Source organism: Gopherus evgoodei, chromosome 1 (assembly GCF_007399415.2).
Source record: "Gopherus evgoodei ecotype Sinaloan lineage chromosome 1, rGopEvg1_v1.p, whole genome shotgun sequence".
Classification (NCBI taxonomy): Eukaryota; Metazoa; Chordata; order Testudines; family Testudinidae; genus Gopherus; species Gopherus evgoodei.
The window spans coordinates 2,060,004-2,076,793 of NC_044322.1; the positions used below are offsets into that span (position 1 = coordinate 2,060,004).

General features: G+C 44.3%; 1 protein-coding gene across 6 annotated transcripts in view; it reads right to left on the reverse strand.

The window, feature by feature from the left end:
- STIM1 (stromal interaction molecule 1) overlaps positions 1 to 16,790 on the reverse strand; it is a 191,050-nt gene that overhangs the window by 70,240 nt on the left and 104,020 nt on the right. For all 6 annotated transcript variants that reach the window (XM_030555814.1, XM_030555806.1, XM_030555824.1 and 3 more), the window contains 2 exons: positions 12,623 to 12,737; positions 2,027 to 2,138 (listed from right to left, as the gene is read on the reverse strand). In XM_030555814.1, coding sequence (XP_030411674.1) covers positions 2,027 to 2,138; positions 12,623 to 12,737 — 227 coding nt within the window. The remainder of the gene's footprint in view (positions 1 to 2,026; positions 2,139 to 12,622; positions 12,738 to 16,790) is intronic.

Below are 16,790 nucleotides of genomic sequence, written 5' to 3' on the forward strand. Positions count from 1 at the left end.
AGGCTCCGGAGCAAAACAAGCACTGCCACAGAAGCCTTATTTTATTACCACTTACAACACCTACTCCCCACCCTGCCTACAAGCCCCTTGTTAGCAAGGATGACCTTGGGGTTTTCAGTCTGTTAACCCCACTCCTAATCCATCCGCAAGTGTTTCTGTTGAGTAGAATGAGATTCTGCAGCTCTTGTTTATTATTTGTATTACTAGAGTACCTAGAGGCCCCACCCAAGACTAGGGCATAGGAACATAAGAATAGCCATACTGGGCGGTCCATCTAGCCCAGTATCCTGTCTTCCAACAGTGGCCAATGCCAGGTGCCCCAGAGGGAATGAACAGAACAGGTAATCATCAAGTGATCCATCCCGTCATCCATTCCCAGTTGCTGGCAAACAGAGGCGAAAGACACATTAGGCATGCGGTAGTATCCCTGACCATCTTGGCTAATAACCACCGATGGATCTATCCTTCATGAACTAACCTACATCTTTTTTGAAACCTGTTACACAGTTTTGGACTTCACAATATCCCTTGGCAACGAGTCCCACAGGCTGACTGTGCATGGTATGAAACAAAACTTATTTCTGTTTGTTTTAAACCTGCTGCCTATCCATTTCATTTGGTGACATCTGGTTCTTGTGTTGTGTGAAGGGGTAAATAAGACTTCTTGATTCACTTTCTCCACATAGCCATGATTTTATAGACCTCTACCATATACCCCCTCAGTTGTCTCTTTTACAAGCTTACAAGTCCCTGTCTTTTTAATCTGTCCTCATACGGAAGGGTGTTCCATATCCCTAATCATTTTTGTTGCTCTTCTCTGTACCTTTTCCAATTCTAATTTAGCTTTTTTAAGAGAGGGTGACCAGAACTGCACGCTATATTCAAGGTGTGGGCATACCCTGGATTTATATAATGGCATTATGATATTGTCTATCATATTATCTCTCTCTTTCCTAATGGTTCCTAACATTCTGTTTGCTTTTATGACCGCTGATTCACACTGTGTGGATGTTTTCAGAGAACTATCCACAATGACTCCAAGATCTCTTTCTTGAGTGGTAACAGCTAATTTAGATCTCATTATTTTGTATGCATAGCTGGGATTATGTTTTCCAACATGAATTACCTTGCATTTATCAACACTGACTTTCATCTGCCCTTCTGTTGTCCTTTGAGATCCCCTTGTAGCTCTTCACAGTCTGCTTTGGACTTAACTACCTTGAGTAGTTTTGTATCATCTGCAAGTTTTCCCACCTCCCTGTTTGCCCCTTTCTCCAGATCATTTATGAATATGGGGGACACCACTATTTCCCTCTCTCCATTCTGAAACCTGACCATTTAGTCCTGCCCTTTGTGTCCTGTCTTTTAACCAGTTACCGACCCATGAGAGCACCTTCCCTCTTATCCCATGACAGATTACTTTGCTTAAGAGCCTTTGGTGAGGGCAGAACTGTGCTAAGTACTGTACACACACATAAGAGATAGTCCTTGCCCCACAGACAAGTCAGATACAAGGTGGGAGAAAAGGAACATTATTCACATTTTACAGATGGGGAACTGAGATTCAGCAAGTTGCCCCAGGTCACAGAGGGAGCCAGGAACTGAACCCACATCTGATTTGTCCTATTCCAGGCTTTAACCACAAGATCATACTTCCCCCTATGGTGTAGCCAGGTCCCATTGACTGCAGAAGAGAGAGATGAAATCTGAGATTCAGGTCAGTGTCTCCCATGTGGTAAAGTATAACCTTTTCCCCACAAGTTCTTGCCCTACCTGAACTCCCCCTAGAGCATATCACACCCTCTCTTTTCCTTCAGCTCACATACTCTTACTTATCTCTGTGCAGAGGGCCAGCGCAAAGCCTATGCACCTTATAAATCCTCAGAACAGGATTCAAGTGGTGCAGGCCTTGTGCTGGCCTCTCCGCTCCAGGAGGAATTTCACCCGCCATTATTTAATCCCATAAATATGTTGTTCTGTCCCTATCACACACACACGTAACTGAGAAGATGCAATCGGCACTAACCTGGGCATGGCATGTCCACTTAGCTGCAGTTTCCTGAAGGTTTCTTCGTATTGTGGCAGTTCTACATAGGTGATTAGCCACTGCACCACCTCATCAACTGTCCAGTTATACACTGTGAGGGAAGACAAAAAAACCAAACAGCTGAATTCTTTTCTTGTGCAGCTGAAACTTAGTCAGCTGGCAGCACCAACACATCTGCTCTTTTCATCATACCCAACACCTCAGGACAGAAGCTTCACCGGCTGCATCCCTCCCTTTCTCCTTCTGTACAGTAAAGATAAAAGCTGTGGAGGGTTGTCACAAGGTAGCTGATCCCTGTAGACAGATAAAGCCCAGCTCTCCTGGACTGGGCTAGGTGAGCCCACTCCAGCTAATTAGAGGGCTGGGTTACACCTGAGCCTGTAAAGGGCTGCTAGTCAGCAGGAGTAAGGACTGAGCCTGGAGAGGGAAAGTCACACTGGAGTGGAACTAGAACATGTGATGGGTCCCTGGAGCAAGGGGCCAGAGAAGCAGCCAGGCAGCTTCTGCTCCAAGAAGGGACCGGAGCTAGCTAAGGCTAGGGAGCTGGTGTGCCGGAGACTCCTGAGGCGGGTGGCCCTGAAGCCTGGGGCCAAGGATAGAGTTAAGTCAGTTTTCTGTTTATTTGATAACCTCTGCTAAAGAAATAAACCTCCATGACTGAGACTGGGTGAGGCAGCGCATGCTTTGAAGCCAAGGAGAAGGTGAGCTCGGAGACAAGGGTTTAAATCCTTCATTTCTGGAAGGCTGCTTGTATGTCTGAACAGTACATTTCGAGGAAGCTGTATCAGGAGTGCTGGGATGCACCAGACAAGCCCATCATCCCCCTGGAAACACGGAGCAAATCTGGCAGCACTGCACACACAGATAAGCCACCTTTAGTAACTAGATGAAGACCTGCAAAATGTCACATGGCAATTAGCTAGGTGACCTTATAGGTTTTTTTAGCCTGGAACATCTTTGGTTGTGTGATGACTTTTCATAGTCTGTCCTGTATATATGATAAGTCTGCTGCAGAAGATTTAGGACAAACAGGTACCAGCATAAAGTGTCCCAAAACTGTCACTTTCCCCAACAGCTATCTAAGGCAATAAACCTTACGCGGGGGTGGGGGGAATATTTTACACCGCAATTACAGCTCATGGGAGGAGGAGGAGGATGAGGATGGTATCAGATATACAGCAGTCTGAAACCGCTCTTGGCAAAGATCATGTTCGATTTCCTCACTGTGTGCATTACAGCACAATCCCAACTCCTAGGCAGCAGCATTTGTAGCTTTATCATAGCAATTGGAAGCTGAGAGACTCTCAAGAGCCGCGATACAAAGCACTCAGGAGACAGATTAAAAATGGTCCATGAAACTACTTTGCTGGACGAAACCACTGGCACTTGTATAGTGCTTTCTTCACCTCCTTCACATGCTTTGCTAGGCTTCTGGAGGGAGTTACTTTGGCTCCAACTTTGAAAACCGTGTCGACTAATTTTAGGTACATTCATGTAGAAGAAGTTCAACTTGGGACGCAGCTTGATATCAAAAGACTCCAAAATAAGTGGACAGAGGAAAAATTTGGCCTACAAATTAGTTTTCTCTCTTGCCTTTAATCTTGATTGTACCCTAGTGACACTGCTAAAACAGAACAAAGTCAAGCAGCAATATAACCATTAGCCAAGGGTGAGTGGGTGTTTGCTCTACTCTGATATGTCTAGTGTAACCTGCATACAGCATCTGCCCTGGTTCATCCAGGTGGCATTCAGATAAATCCCAAATCATCAGGCCACATCCACACTACGAATAAAATCGAAATTATTAAATCGATTTTATAAAACAAGTTTATAAATCGATTTTATGCGTCCACACTAGGGCACATTACTCGGTGGTGTGCGTCCATGGTCCCAGGCTACCATCGATTTCCGGAGCGTTGCACTGTGGGTACCTATCCCATAGTTCCTGCAGTCTTCCCTGACCCTTGGAATTATGGGTTACTACCCCAGTGCCTGATGGGGCAAAAATCACTGTCGTGGTGGGTTCTGGGTACGGCCTCACCCCCTCCCTTCCTGAAAGCAGCAGACAGCCATTTCGCGCCTTTTTTACTGGTGAACTGAGAGCAAACCCATAGCACAGCAAGCATGCCCCGCTCTGATCAGTAGCGCGATCGTGGACGTTGTAAACAGCTGACGCATTCTTGTGCTGTCTATGGTGAACCATGAACTGCAAACGCAGGAGAGGAGGAGGCAGCTACAGCAGGCTGCGGTGACGAGAGTGATGAGGACCTGGAGACTGATTTCTCCTAACCGCGGGCCCCCGTGCTTTGGAGCTCCTGCTGGTACTGGGTGGAAGTTCAAACCATGCTCGCAGATTTTGGGCCCGGGCAAACAAGCACAGACTGGTGGGAGCGCATAGTTTTTGCAGGTGTGGGACGATTCGCAGTGGCTGCGGAACTTTCGCATGCGTAAAAGCACTTTCTTGAACTTTGTGACTTGCTTTCCCCTGTCCTGAAACGCCATAATACCAGGATGAGAGCAGCCTCACAGTGGAGAAGCGAGTGGCAATAGCCCTCTGGAAGCTTGCAACGCCAGACAGCTACCGGTCAGTTCGGGAATCAATTTGGAGTGGGCAATCTACTGTGGGGGCTGCTGTGTTTGCAGTAGCCAAAGCAATCATTGAGCTGCTGCTACGAAAGGTTGTGACTCTGGGAAACGTGCAGGTCATAGTGGATGGCTTTGCTGCAATGGGATTCCCTAACTGTGGGGGGCCATAGATGGAACCCATATCCCTATCTTGGCACCGGAGCACCAGGGCACCCAGTACATAAACCGCAAGGGGTACTTAACATGGTGCTGCAAGCACTGGTGGATCACAAGGGACGTTTCACCAACATCCACGTGGGATGGCCAGGAAGGGTTCATGACGCTCGTGTCTTCAGAAGCACTACTCTGTTTAAACAGCTGCAGCAAGGGACTTACTTCCCAGACCAGAAAATAACAGTTGGGGATGTTGAAATGCCTGTAGTTATCCTGGGGGACCCAGCCTACTCCTTGATGCCATGGCTCATGAAGCCATACATAGGCAGCCTGGACAGTAGTCAGGAGCTGTTCAACTACGGGCTGAGCAAGTGCAGAATGGTGGTAGAATGTGCATTTGGCCATCTAAAAGGGCGCTGGAGAACTTTACTTACTTGCTCAGACCTCAGCCAAACCAATGTCCCCTTTTGTTATTGCTGCTTGCTGTGTGCTCCACAATCTCTGTGAGAGTAAGGGGGAGACCTTTATGGCGGGGTGGGAGGCTGAGGCAAATCACCTGGCCGCTGATTACGCGCAGCCAGACACCAGGGCGATAGAAGATCACACCAGGAAGTGGTGCGCATCAGAGAAGCCTTGAAAACAAGTTTCATCATGGGCCAGGGTACGGTGTGACTGCTGTTTGTTTCCCCTTCATGAACCTCCCCCCTGTTTTGACTCCTGCTGCAAGCAACCTACCCCCCCTCCCTTCCATTACAGCTTGCTTATGGAAATAAAGTCATTCCCTGTAACCAACCCACCCTCCACGTGCTTTGAAAAGCATGTAATTATAAGAAGAGTAAGAGAAATAACAAGGTACCCTGGGAGTGGTTTGGGAGGAGGATAGGAGGGAAAAAAAAGGCCATTAAGGACATTTCAATGTAATGACAGCCTTTTGGTTGTACTGTCCACGGGGGTGGAGTGGGCGGGTGCAGGAAAGCCTTCCTCCACGCGTTCTTACACGTCTGGGTGTGGAAGATATGGAACATGGTGAGTACTGAGGGAGGTTAAACATGGGCTGGAGTGGCACTCTGTGACCCCGCAGCTCTTCCACCAGACTTCGGAGGATGTCAGTTTGATCGCTCAGCAGCTGCAGCATTGCATCCCGCCACCACTGATCTTGCTGCCTACACCTCTGATCTTCCTGCCGCCACATCTCATCTCGAGCGTCCCTCATGTCCTCACGTTCACTGGCATCTTTCCTGTAGTTTGCTACCACGTCCTTCCACTCCCCCAGATGAGCTCTTTCATTGCAGGTTACTGCCATGATTTCTGTGAACATTTCATCCCGTGTCCTCTTCTTCCTCTCCTCATCTGAGCTAGCCTTCGGGCTGGAGTAGGGAGGCTTGAAAAATTTGCAGCTGCATGAGTGGGGGAAAGAGTGATAGAAGGATCAAAAGAGATACATTTCACAGAACAATGGTTATACTCTTTCACAGTGAACTACACTATTCACCGTACGTAGCACATGTCACTTCACTACAAGGTCGTCTTTGGATTCTTTTAGTATTTATTTCCATGCGTCCTGTGGTGTAACAGATCAACACAGATGCAGGTCCGGGGATTACAATTCAGCTTGCAGGCAGTCATGGTAAGGCCTACATCTAAATGGCAGATCACCCTCTCCCTTCTCCCTGCACCCCCCATCCCCCCGTGGCTATTAGCAGGTAAAATTCCTGCTGGCCAGCCAACTGCTAAAAAGCACATCTTTTGCTTTTTTTCTTATGCCTTCAGAAGGAGCAGCAGAGGAAATACCTGTGAATTGTGTTCCCCCCGACTCCGCATGTCTGCTATAATGGCAGATCACTGAACGCTCTCCCCTCCTCCTTTCCCCCTCCCCCACCACATGGCTATTAGCAGGGAAAAATTCCTGCTGGCCAAATGCTAAAAAAGCTCAGCGCCATTAAAGACACCTCCCCGTAGGAATGGGCAGCTTTTTCTCCCTTCCCCCCCGCTTGCTAATTACTTTTAAGCCGCACGAAAGCATCACCATAGGAATGGTCATCTCTGTCCCTTAATAAAATACATTAATTTTACCAGGTGACCATGAACGATATCACTCTCCTGAGGATTACAGACAGAGAGAAAGAAATTATGCTTCTTGAATGCCAGCAATCCCCGGGACCATACGCAGCTAGGCTTTGTCATGCAATGATACCCGATTACATGCTCCAGGCATGGTGTGGTAAAGTTTCGTACCATGGTGGACGGAATAAGGCTGCCCTGCCCAGAAAACCTTCTGAAAAGGCTTTTGGGTACCTCCAGGAGTGCTTCATAGAGATGTCCCTGGAGGATTTCCGCTCCATCCCCAGACATGTTAACAGACTTTCCAGTAACTTTAATGCTAGCTAATGCATGCAAGCCCTTCATGGCAAATCAATCATTAAAAAAACGCTTGCTTTTAACTATGTTTTATATTTACAAAGGTACACTCACCAGAGGTCGCTTCCATGGCTTCACTGTCTGGGCTAGTGGCTTGGGAGGGCTGGGAGTTAATTCTGTCTGGGTCATGAAAAGCTCCTGGCTGTTGGGGAGAATGGAGTGCTGTGTGCTTTCAGCAAGGTCGTCCTCCTCTTCCTCCTCGTCATCTCCCCTCTGCTGAATCCTCAGCTATGGGTGAGATTATTACCCCCACCTCGGAATCCACAGACAAGGGGGGGCTTGTCGTGGCGCAGCCCCCTAAAATTGTAGCCGCTCAGCGTAGAAGCGGCATGTTTGGGCCCGATCCGGATCTGCCATTTGCCGCTTTGGTTTTCTGGTAGGCTTGTCTGAGCTCCTTCACTTTAACTCTGCACTGCACTGAGTCCCTGGTATGGCCGCTCTGCCTCATGGCATTAGAAATGTTTTCAAAAGTTTTTGTCATTTCGTCTTCTGAACGCGTTCTGATAGCACAGAATCTTCTCCCATACAGCGATCAGATCCAATAACTCCTGGGTGGCCACGCTGGAGCTCTTTTTCCTATTCTCAGGAGACTGCATTGTGTACTGTGCTGCTGAGAGCTCCACGCTGGCCAAACAGGAAATGCAATTCAAAGTTCCCGGGGCTTTCCTGTGTACCTAGCCTGTGCAGTAGAGTTCATTTACCTGTCCAGAGCGGCCACTGGTGCACTGTGGGATACGTCCTGGAGGCCAATAACTTCAATTTCCGTCCACACTAACCCTAATCAATTTAGAATATCGATTTTAGGGTTACTCCTCTCATTGGGCAGGAGTACAGAAATCGATTTTAGAGCCCTTAAAATCGATTTAAAGTGCCTTGTAGTGTGGACGGGTACCAGCGTTAAATCCATTTAACGCTGTTTAAATCGATTTAACGCTGTAGTGTGGACCAGGCCTCACACAGGATCCTCTATTTGATGCCCAATCAATGCTTTAATTGGTTATGACTATTGCACATTCTTCTATCCAAGACTCAAAAGAGATCTCTCATACACAGTGTTTTTAGATCTCTAACTAGTTACCACAGCCTACTTCACCTCTGGTCTGAAATGGTTCTATTACATTGAAGTCAATAGTCAACTAATGCCAACGTATGTATACCTCAGCTCCTAACTTTGAATGGATACATAAGAATGTAAGAACATCTTCCACTTCCCTCAGAGGAGATGAATATTCCAGCTGGAGAGAAGGCCTGACAGGGTGGAATTCCCTTGTTTGACAGAAGCTAGTGTCTATATGGGGAGCCAGAGGAACGGGATATAGTTTTAATGCAATCTCATGGGATGTCAGTAAAGAGAGATACAAAGCAGCACAAATCATGGCAGTAAACCCCACCAGTTTAAGAAAACTCTCTTACGGCATTAATTACATGATACTAGACATGATGGAAGCCAACTGTGGGCCATAAAATATTCCCTTTACAACTGGCAACAATCAAGCATGAACACAACCCAGGGATTAGAAATTAAAACTGGATCTTCAGAAACTGGTGTTAAATACCAAAGCCTTCTTATCTCTATAGTGAGCATCACGAGGGGCTGGAATGAGTGTCAATGCCCACTTTAAACCTCCTTTTATTTAAATAAAAACCAAGACAAAATTTAATGCTTATTTGGATACTGGTTCTGCTGTCAAAGAGCCAAATACAAAACTATTTCAGATGTACAGCTTCTTCTCTGCACCTCCTGCCTACAGGAGAGGAACTGCAGCCTCCACCACAAGAAAATTGCTAGAAATACTAAGTCATTCTTGCTTACAGTAGAAGTAGATCACCACCTCTGGGCCCGTGCCCAGCTGAATTCTTATCGCTCCAAATTCTGTGCTGTTAAAACCTCTGCACCAGAGAGTGTGGCAAATACCTGCCTTACTGGTAATGCTGCCCTCAACTACCTGGAGCTTTTTTACTGTATTGAAGGCAGCTTCCCACTCATGGTTGCTGTATTGCCAGCTCTGCTCTCTTTGGGAGACATTTTTTGGTTCCTCACATCTAAGCTCATCTAACAGTGACCATCATCTGCTTAAAACGGTGGGTCATTGGGTATGTTTACATGAATTCAAGCCCCTGGTTTCCTCAGAAGCTGCCTATTTTAATCTTTCCTTTTGAAATTATGTACCCGTCTTGTCTTTGTTTTCTTAGAGGAACTGTCGACAAAGTAGTCCAGAGTCAACAAGCTATACGAGAGTGAAGCGGAGTCTATTCTGTCTGAACTTCAAAGCTAACAAGCTGAAGAATCTTTATTTCTGGTGACAGTGTAAAAGGCAAAAAGAACAGTTTAATTTTCAGACCTCAGCAGAATCTGCAGAGATGGCAGTTTAAAAAAGCATTTAATTTGTAAACTGAACAAATCTGCTCTGGCCGTCAAGTCAGCAAGAGACTCCTACCGCACCATTTCAAAGCCATCTTTTCACATGGGCAATTGCACCAAGAAAGCACAGGCTTCTTTGTGGGCCTGATTCTACCAGTCTTCCCAATAGATGTACTAATGAATTCAAAGAAGTTCATGCTCAGAAGGATTAGCCTCTGTATGAGAATGAGAAATAACCCTTGGAAACTAACCATTTCATATTTATTAACAAGATGAGACACGTTGTGGCAGAAAAACTGAAGAGATAACAAGCCCAATTGAGCAAGAGGAAAAATCACGTAACAGAAACATTTTAAGGAAATGCTACTTAAAATGTGTTTCAGGAAAAAGAAGAAATCAAAACAATGGAGAACGTATCTTGAGAGCATCCTAGGATGTTCCAGCACTTAAGAGCTTCTGAGTTTAACGGCCATTCAGATACATTTAGGCAAAGTCATTTGTAAACAACGATACAATAGAATAAATATTTCTAATGTCAGGCTTTCTCGAACATACAGAAGACAAAGTGCCCGTAGCAGCAATCTGATTTTTAAAGTGCTTTGGACAAGAAGTTTTAAACATATTGGCCACCTTAGTGAACAGAAGAATAAAACAAATGGGACAGGGAACCAACAAATCAATTTTTGTTTTTTAAATACCCATTCTTCTGTTCTTCTCCAACACTTTTCTCCAGAGAGAGATTCCAGTGGTTGTAATTTGGAACCTAGGAAAAGTGATTCCAGATTCATGCACGCCATTGCTTCATTTTCCAGTACCACAGATTCATGTATACTGTTGGTGACTTAAGTCACTCCTCAGAGACCATAAGGGATAATGAAACCAGTTGTTATTTTTAAATTATAATTTATATACAGACACATGTCAACACTGCACTTTGAAGACAGAGATGCTCCCTGCCCCCAATAATTTATTGTGTGAATGAAACAAGCCAGACATAAAAGAAACAGGACGAGGCTGAGAAGCTGAAAGGTTTGGAAGTTGTCAGCAAAGTGATCAGAAGATTACCTGAAGAAGTGGATTTAATGAGTTTATGAAACTGCCCGACAGGTGGAGTTTTAATAAGGGACTGACGGAGGGGAGGAGAGGATGGATGGCAGAGAAGGCTGTTCCAGGTGCGAAGGACAGGATGATAGAAGGGCATGAATGGACTAAGGGGAGGAATGGGACGACGATACATGTGTTATAATTAGCAACCTTTGTCAAGGCACATATTCTGCTACAAGCTGGCTGCATGTGGCACACTGCATGGACTCCCAACTAGAAACTCTGTGGGAGCTTCACTTAAATTAAAAATGGAGATTTAAATTCAATAAACAACGCATGATAGTCAGTAGACTGGCCCAGGGTTTCATATTAAACTCCACTTATTCTGCATTGCCCTCACCTTTTCATTGTTGGGTAATGCAGATTTCTGTATTTATTAGAGCTGGCCAGAAACTGGAATTTCCATTCTGTAGGAAATTCCAAACGTACTGATTGAGAGAGAGACAGAGACAGAGAGAGAGAGAAAACTACAAATGTTGTTCTGAACTAGAACACAAACGACATAAACATTTCACGTGTCCCTCAAAACAGGAAGCTGAAGTTGGCTAGGAAAACATCGTGACATTTCATTTTGATCTTTTTGAAGTGCTTCCAACTTCCTTGAGCTGCCCAAAGCCCCAGCAACTCATCAAGCAAGGAGTGAGCCTGGGAGCCCAGGTTCTAGGGCAGCTGGTGAGCCTGAGAGCCCCACGCTCCCCAGCAGCCCGTCAGGCAGGGAGTCTGGCAGTCTGGGGAGGCCTGCAGCCCGGCAGCGGAGGAGCCAGGGAGGTGGGCAGGAAACCAAGCAGGTGTCTGATTGCAACCTGCCTGGCTTCTTTTGAAAGTTTTGTTGAAACCGACACATTCCTGTGGAACATTTCAATTTTGACAAATCAGCATTTTCTAACAAATCAGCATCAAAAAATTTCTGATCAGCCCTAGTATTTATGACTTGGAGATGTAAGGGAAGCTGGAGGTTTGGGTAGCGGGACTAAGAACATGTGGGGATTTTGTCCCCATGGAAGGCAGTTCAAGACTGTGGGATACACACAGTTAGCTGGATGCTTCTGCTAACATTCTCAGTAATGGCATGGTTATGTTGACATTTTTCACTGTCACTGTTTAGTTTCAGAATTAACAGCCCCTTCAGGTGGATGAGGCAATAATAGTGACAACATCCAGAGCCATATCATAAAGGAAGGCAGGGGAAGTATTTGCAAAAAATGGCAGAAGAGGCATCTGTATATTATTCAGGGGGTGCTCACACCCTTTGTGAAGGTAGCATGCGATCTAGAAGTGTTTTCTTGATCCCAATTAACCCAGCAGCACGAGGCATTACTGGTGAGCAGAAATGCCTTTTTCTTCCTGCGTTTACAGTAAACTAGAAGATTATGGCCAACTCTCTAATGTGGCCCTTTCCATGGCCATTTATGTCATTGTGATCTGCCAACGGGATTATTGTAATGAGCACTATGGGGCTATCTTTAAAGACCACTCTGAAGTTTCAGCTAGTACAGAAACAGCCTTAGGGAACAGATAACACCTAGTTATTTTCCAGAAGCCACACTGGTTTCCTACATGTTTCTGTAAACTCATGCTCTAAAGGATACAATTCTAGTGTCTGTCCAGTCTAATTTGAAATGGAGCTATCAATACTGTCCTTAGAAAACAATTCCACAGTCTAACAGTCCTCACATTTCGATGATTTCTGTGGGGTTTCTCTCAGAGAGCATGTAACTTATTATCTGGCTGTTACTAAGGTGTGCTGAATGCAACTGTATTGTTGTTCTCTGTATCCACTCAATTTTCTGCTTCAATTGACCACTCCAGATATTTTATTCGTGCTCCTCTTATCCCTCTGGAAAACTAAGTCTATGCAAAAAGTGACAGAAGAGGCTGGAACCAACCATGATCTTTCTGCCGAAAATACAAACAAAAGGGATGCATCAGTGTTTAGATATGAGAATTTTTACCTTCGGACGTTTTCCATGACTTCCAGAGATCTTCCACACTGATGAGTTTATCCTCCCCATGGAAGGTGCTGTGTTTGACTGTTGGGTCATGATAATTTAAGTCTTCCCTCAGGAACTAGAAAAAGAATACAAAAGGATTAGTCATTAATTCATAGATTTTTATTGACCATTTAGTCAGATATCCTGCATAACACAAACCATAGAAAATCACCCAGTAATTTTTGCAGCAAAAACACAACTTCCCAGGAAGGCTGTGGAATCCACTTCATTGAGTTTAAGAGCAGGTTGGACAAACACCTGTCAGGGATGGTCTAAGTATAATTGGTCCTGCCTCAGCACAGGAGACTGGACTTGACCTCTTGAGGTCCTTCCAGCCCTACATTTCGAGGATTCTGTGATTCTGATTGAGTTATCTCATCTCTCTTAGAAAAACATCCAGTCTTGATTTAAAGACTTCATGGAATGGAGAATCCACCACATCCCTTAGTAAATTGTTCCAATGGTTAGCTGCCGTCACTGTTAAAAATTTACACTCTATCTCTAGTCTGAATTTGTCAAGCCTCAGCTTCCAAGCATTGGATTGCATTTTGCCTTGTGTGCTAGATTAAAAAGCCCATGTAGGTACTTGTTGTCCATGATCAAGTCACCATTTAACCTTAACCTTAAAGCTCTCACCATAGGGCAGGTTTTCCAGACCTTGAATCATCTTGTAACTCTTTCTGAATCCTTTTCAATTTCACCATCCTTTCTGATGAATGGATACTAGAACCAGACATAGTGTTCCAGTGATGGTCTTATGGATACTGTATACCGAAGTAATCCCATCTCCCTGCTCTTACTTAAACTTGCCTTGTTTATACATTTAACAAGTTGCATTAGCCTCCTTAGTTAGAAGCCAATATTCGCTTGATTGTCTACCAATATCCCTAAGTTCAGTCTCACTGCACAGAGTGTCACATCTTTTAAGTATGCCCCAAACTCTTTGTTCCTAGACGCAGGATCTTGCATTTGGCTGTATTGTTCAACTGAGCCTAAGTGATCCAGATCACACTATATACAAGCTATCATTTACCATCCACTAAATGTTGTGTCATCTGCACATTTTACCAGCAATGATTTATATCATACCAGTAATGTACACAAGAGACCTTTGGCCCAATGAGCAACATTTAAAACCACCTCATCAACAGAAGCAGCCAAGGAAGAAGAGGATTTGGTGATCTGTTACTCCCTTGATATATTCAACTTTTCTGGAGCCCCCTGAGAAAACTAACCAGGAGAACTTCATTTCAGAATGAAAGACATTGAACTGAACTTGGCAAAAACTCAGACTCAGTTGCATCAAGTTAGTGTGTTTCAAAGATATTGATACAGAAGTATTACCCATCCCTGCTCTGGACAGGGTATGCTGAAGTGGCTAAACATGAACATCCCCTCCAGTGCATTTGGAAAGTTCTATTTGTGGGAAGGCAAATCAGGTTGTATCCAATAAAATACTTGCAAAAGAAAGGAATATATTTTTAATTAATATAGAAAACTATTCAGGCTTTTTGGACTCCAACCTTTTCTTTTCTTTGGATTACAGTGCCCCAGGCATTCTCCTGTATGTCACAGCAAGAAATGTAAACTACACTCTACCCCAACATAACACAAACCAATATAACACGAAATCAGATATAACGCAGGGGGGGCGGGGGGCTGTGCACTCGGAGGATCAAAGCAAGTTCGATATAACACGGTTTCACCTAGAACGCGGTAAGATTTTTTGAATCCCGAGGACAGCGTTCTATCAGCGTAGAGGTGTACTCCAGTGTAACAGGACAAAAATATAAATGTGATTTTGACCAGTTTTGATTTTCAGGTCTCTGTCAATTGACCCAGATATCACCTCAGACACTGTGAAATACATATCTGGTATGAGAGACACTTTACCACCAAGTCTCTAGGGTCAAGTTTCCCACAGAGTTCCAGCTTTACTTCACAAAAGCTCTTCCCTGGAGCCTCTTTCCTGCTTTGCTTCAAAGCTCACACAGAGCAGTTGGAAACCAAGAGCTACATTTTCAAAAAGATAGGCCTCAGCTGCTTGTGTAAAACTGGCAGTTGCGGGCCCAACCGGACATGACTGAAAATGCATGGACATTAATATGGTCTACAGGCACTGTCCAACGGAACTTATTATTGTGAATAAACAAAAGCACAAAATCAAGTGTACAAGACCAGTGCCAATTCATCTAGCAAGGGCATAAAATGCTTGACTATATTATTAGGTACCTACAATTAGATAATGTGACCCCTTATTATGCATCTAACCCAACCCTGCAATTTTTGTTCCTGTTTTTCTGTAAATCAAAACACTGAACAAATTACAAACCCATCGTTAGAACATAACCAACTTTAAACCAGTTTCCAAAAGCTACACCACTGTAGACAGGGTCTTAAGAAATCCTCAGTCCTTGATTCTAAGATCAAGGTCATCCAAAGTGGATATTCTCTTCAGAACTGGAGTCATAGGCAAAAGACCTGATGCTAAGGTAGTCTGCCAGTGTCTTCTCACCGGCAGTGCCAGAGGCAATTAGGTGTTAGGTACTGATGAAGGCTGGAGGTTGGCTCTGCAGAGCTAAAGAGTCATAAAAAGCAGTAAAAACGTATTTTTATCACTAACGTCAGCAAGTACGATTCTGAATTCACCCAGGAGTACATCTATTGTAATACTGAGTTGCCTCTTCAGCAACCAATTGTGTTCATCTACGTGTTTGAGAATTCTGTTCTTTAGGAATGAAGTTAGGCTTACTGGCCTGGATTGCCGGGATCGGCTCAGGAGCATTATTCAAAAATTGGTGTCACATTAGCTATCCTCCAGTCATCTGGTACAGAGGTTGATTTAAGTGATAGGTTACATACCATAGTTTATAGTTCTCTAGTTTTAGATCTGAGTTCCTTCAGAACTCTTGGGTGAATCCCATCTGGTCCTGGTGACTTATTACTGTTTAATTTATCAGTTTGTTCCAAACCTTGTCTACTGACATCTCAATCTAGGACAGTTCCTCGGATTTGTCACCTACAAAGAGTGGCTCAGATGCGGGAATCTCCCTCACATCCTCTAGAGTGAAAAGGGATGCAAAGAATACATTCAGCTTCTCTGCAATGGTCATATTATCTTCCTTGATTACTCTTTTAGCATCTTGATCGTCCAGTGGCCCCACTTATTATTTGGCAGACTTCCTCCTTGTGATGTACTTTAACTTTTTGCTGTTAGCTTTTGAGTCTTTTGCCAGTTGCTCTTCAAATTTTTTTTTGGCCTGCCTAATTATACTTTTACACTTGATAGAATTTATGCTCCTGTCTATTTTGTCAGTAGGATCTGACTTCCAGTTTTCAAAGGATGCCTTTTTGCCTCTAATTGTTTCTGTTACTTTGTTGTTTAACCATAGTGGTACTTATGTTAATAGAATAGTTAATAGAAGAGGTATCTGAGCCTCTAGCTATTATCTTTGGGAAATCATGGGAGACAGGGGAGATTCCAGAAGACTGGAAGGGGGCAAATATAGTGCCCATCTATAAAAAGGGAAATAAAAACAACCCAGGAAACTACAGACCAGTTAGTTTAACTTCTGTGCCAGGGAAGATAATGGAGCAGGTAATCAAAGAAATCATCTGCAAACACTTGGAAGGTGGTAAGGTGATAGGGAATAACCAGCATGGATTTGTAAAGAACAAATCGTGTCAAACTAATCTGATAGCGTTCTTTGATAGGATAACGAGCCTTGCGGATAAGGGAGAAGCGGTGGATGTGATATACCTAGACTTTAGTAAGGCATTTGATACAGTCTCGCATGATATTCTTATAGATAAACTAGGAAAGTACAATTTAGATGGGGCTACTATAAGGTGGGTGCATAACTGGCTGGATAACCGTACTCAGAGAGTAGTGGTTAATGGCTCCCAATCCTGCTGGAAAGGCATAACAAGTGGGGTTCCGCAGGGGTCTGTTTTGGGACCGGTTCTGTTCAATATCTTCGTCAACGATTTAGATGTTGGCATAGAAAGTACGCTTATTAAGTTTGCGGATGATACCAAACTGGGAGGGATTGCAACTGCTTTGGAGGACAGGGTCAAAATTCAAAATGATCTGGACAAATTGGAGAAATGGTCTGAGGTAAACAGGATG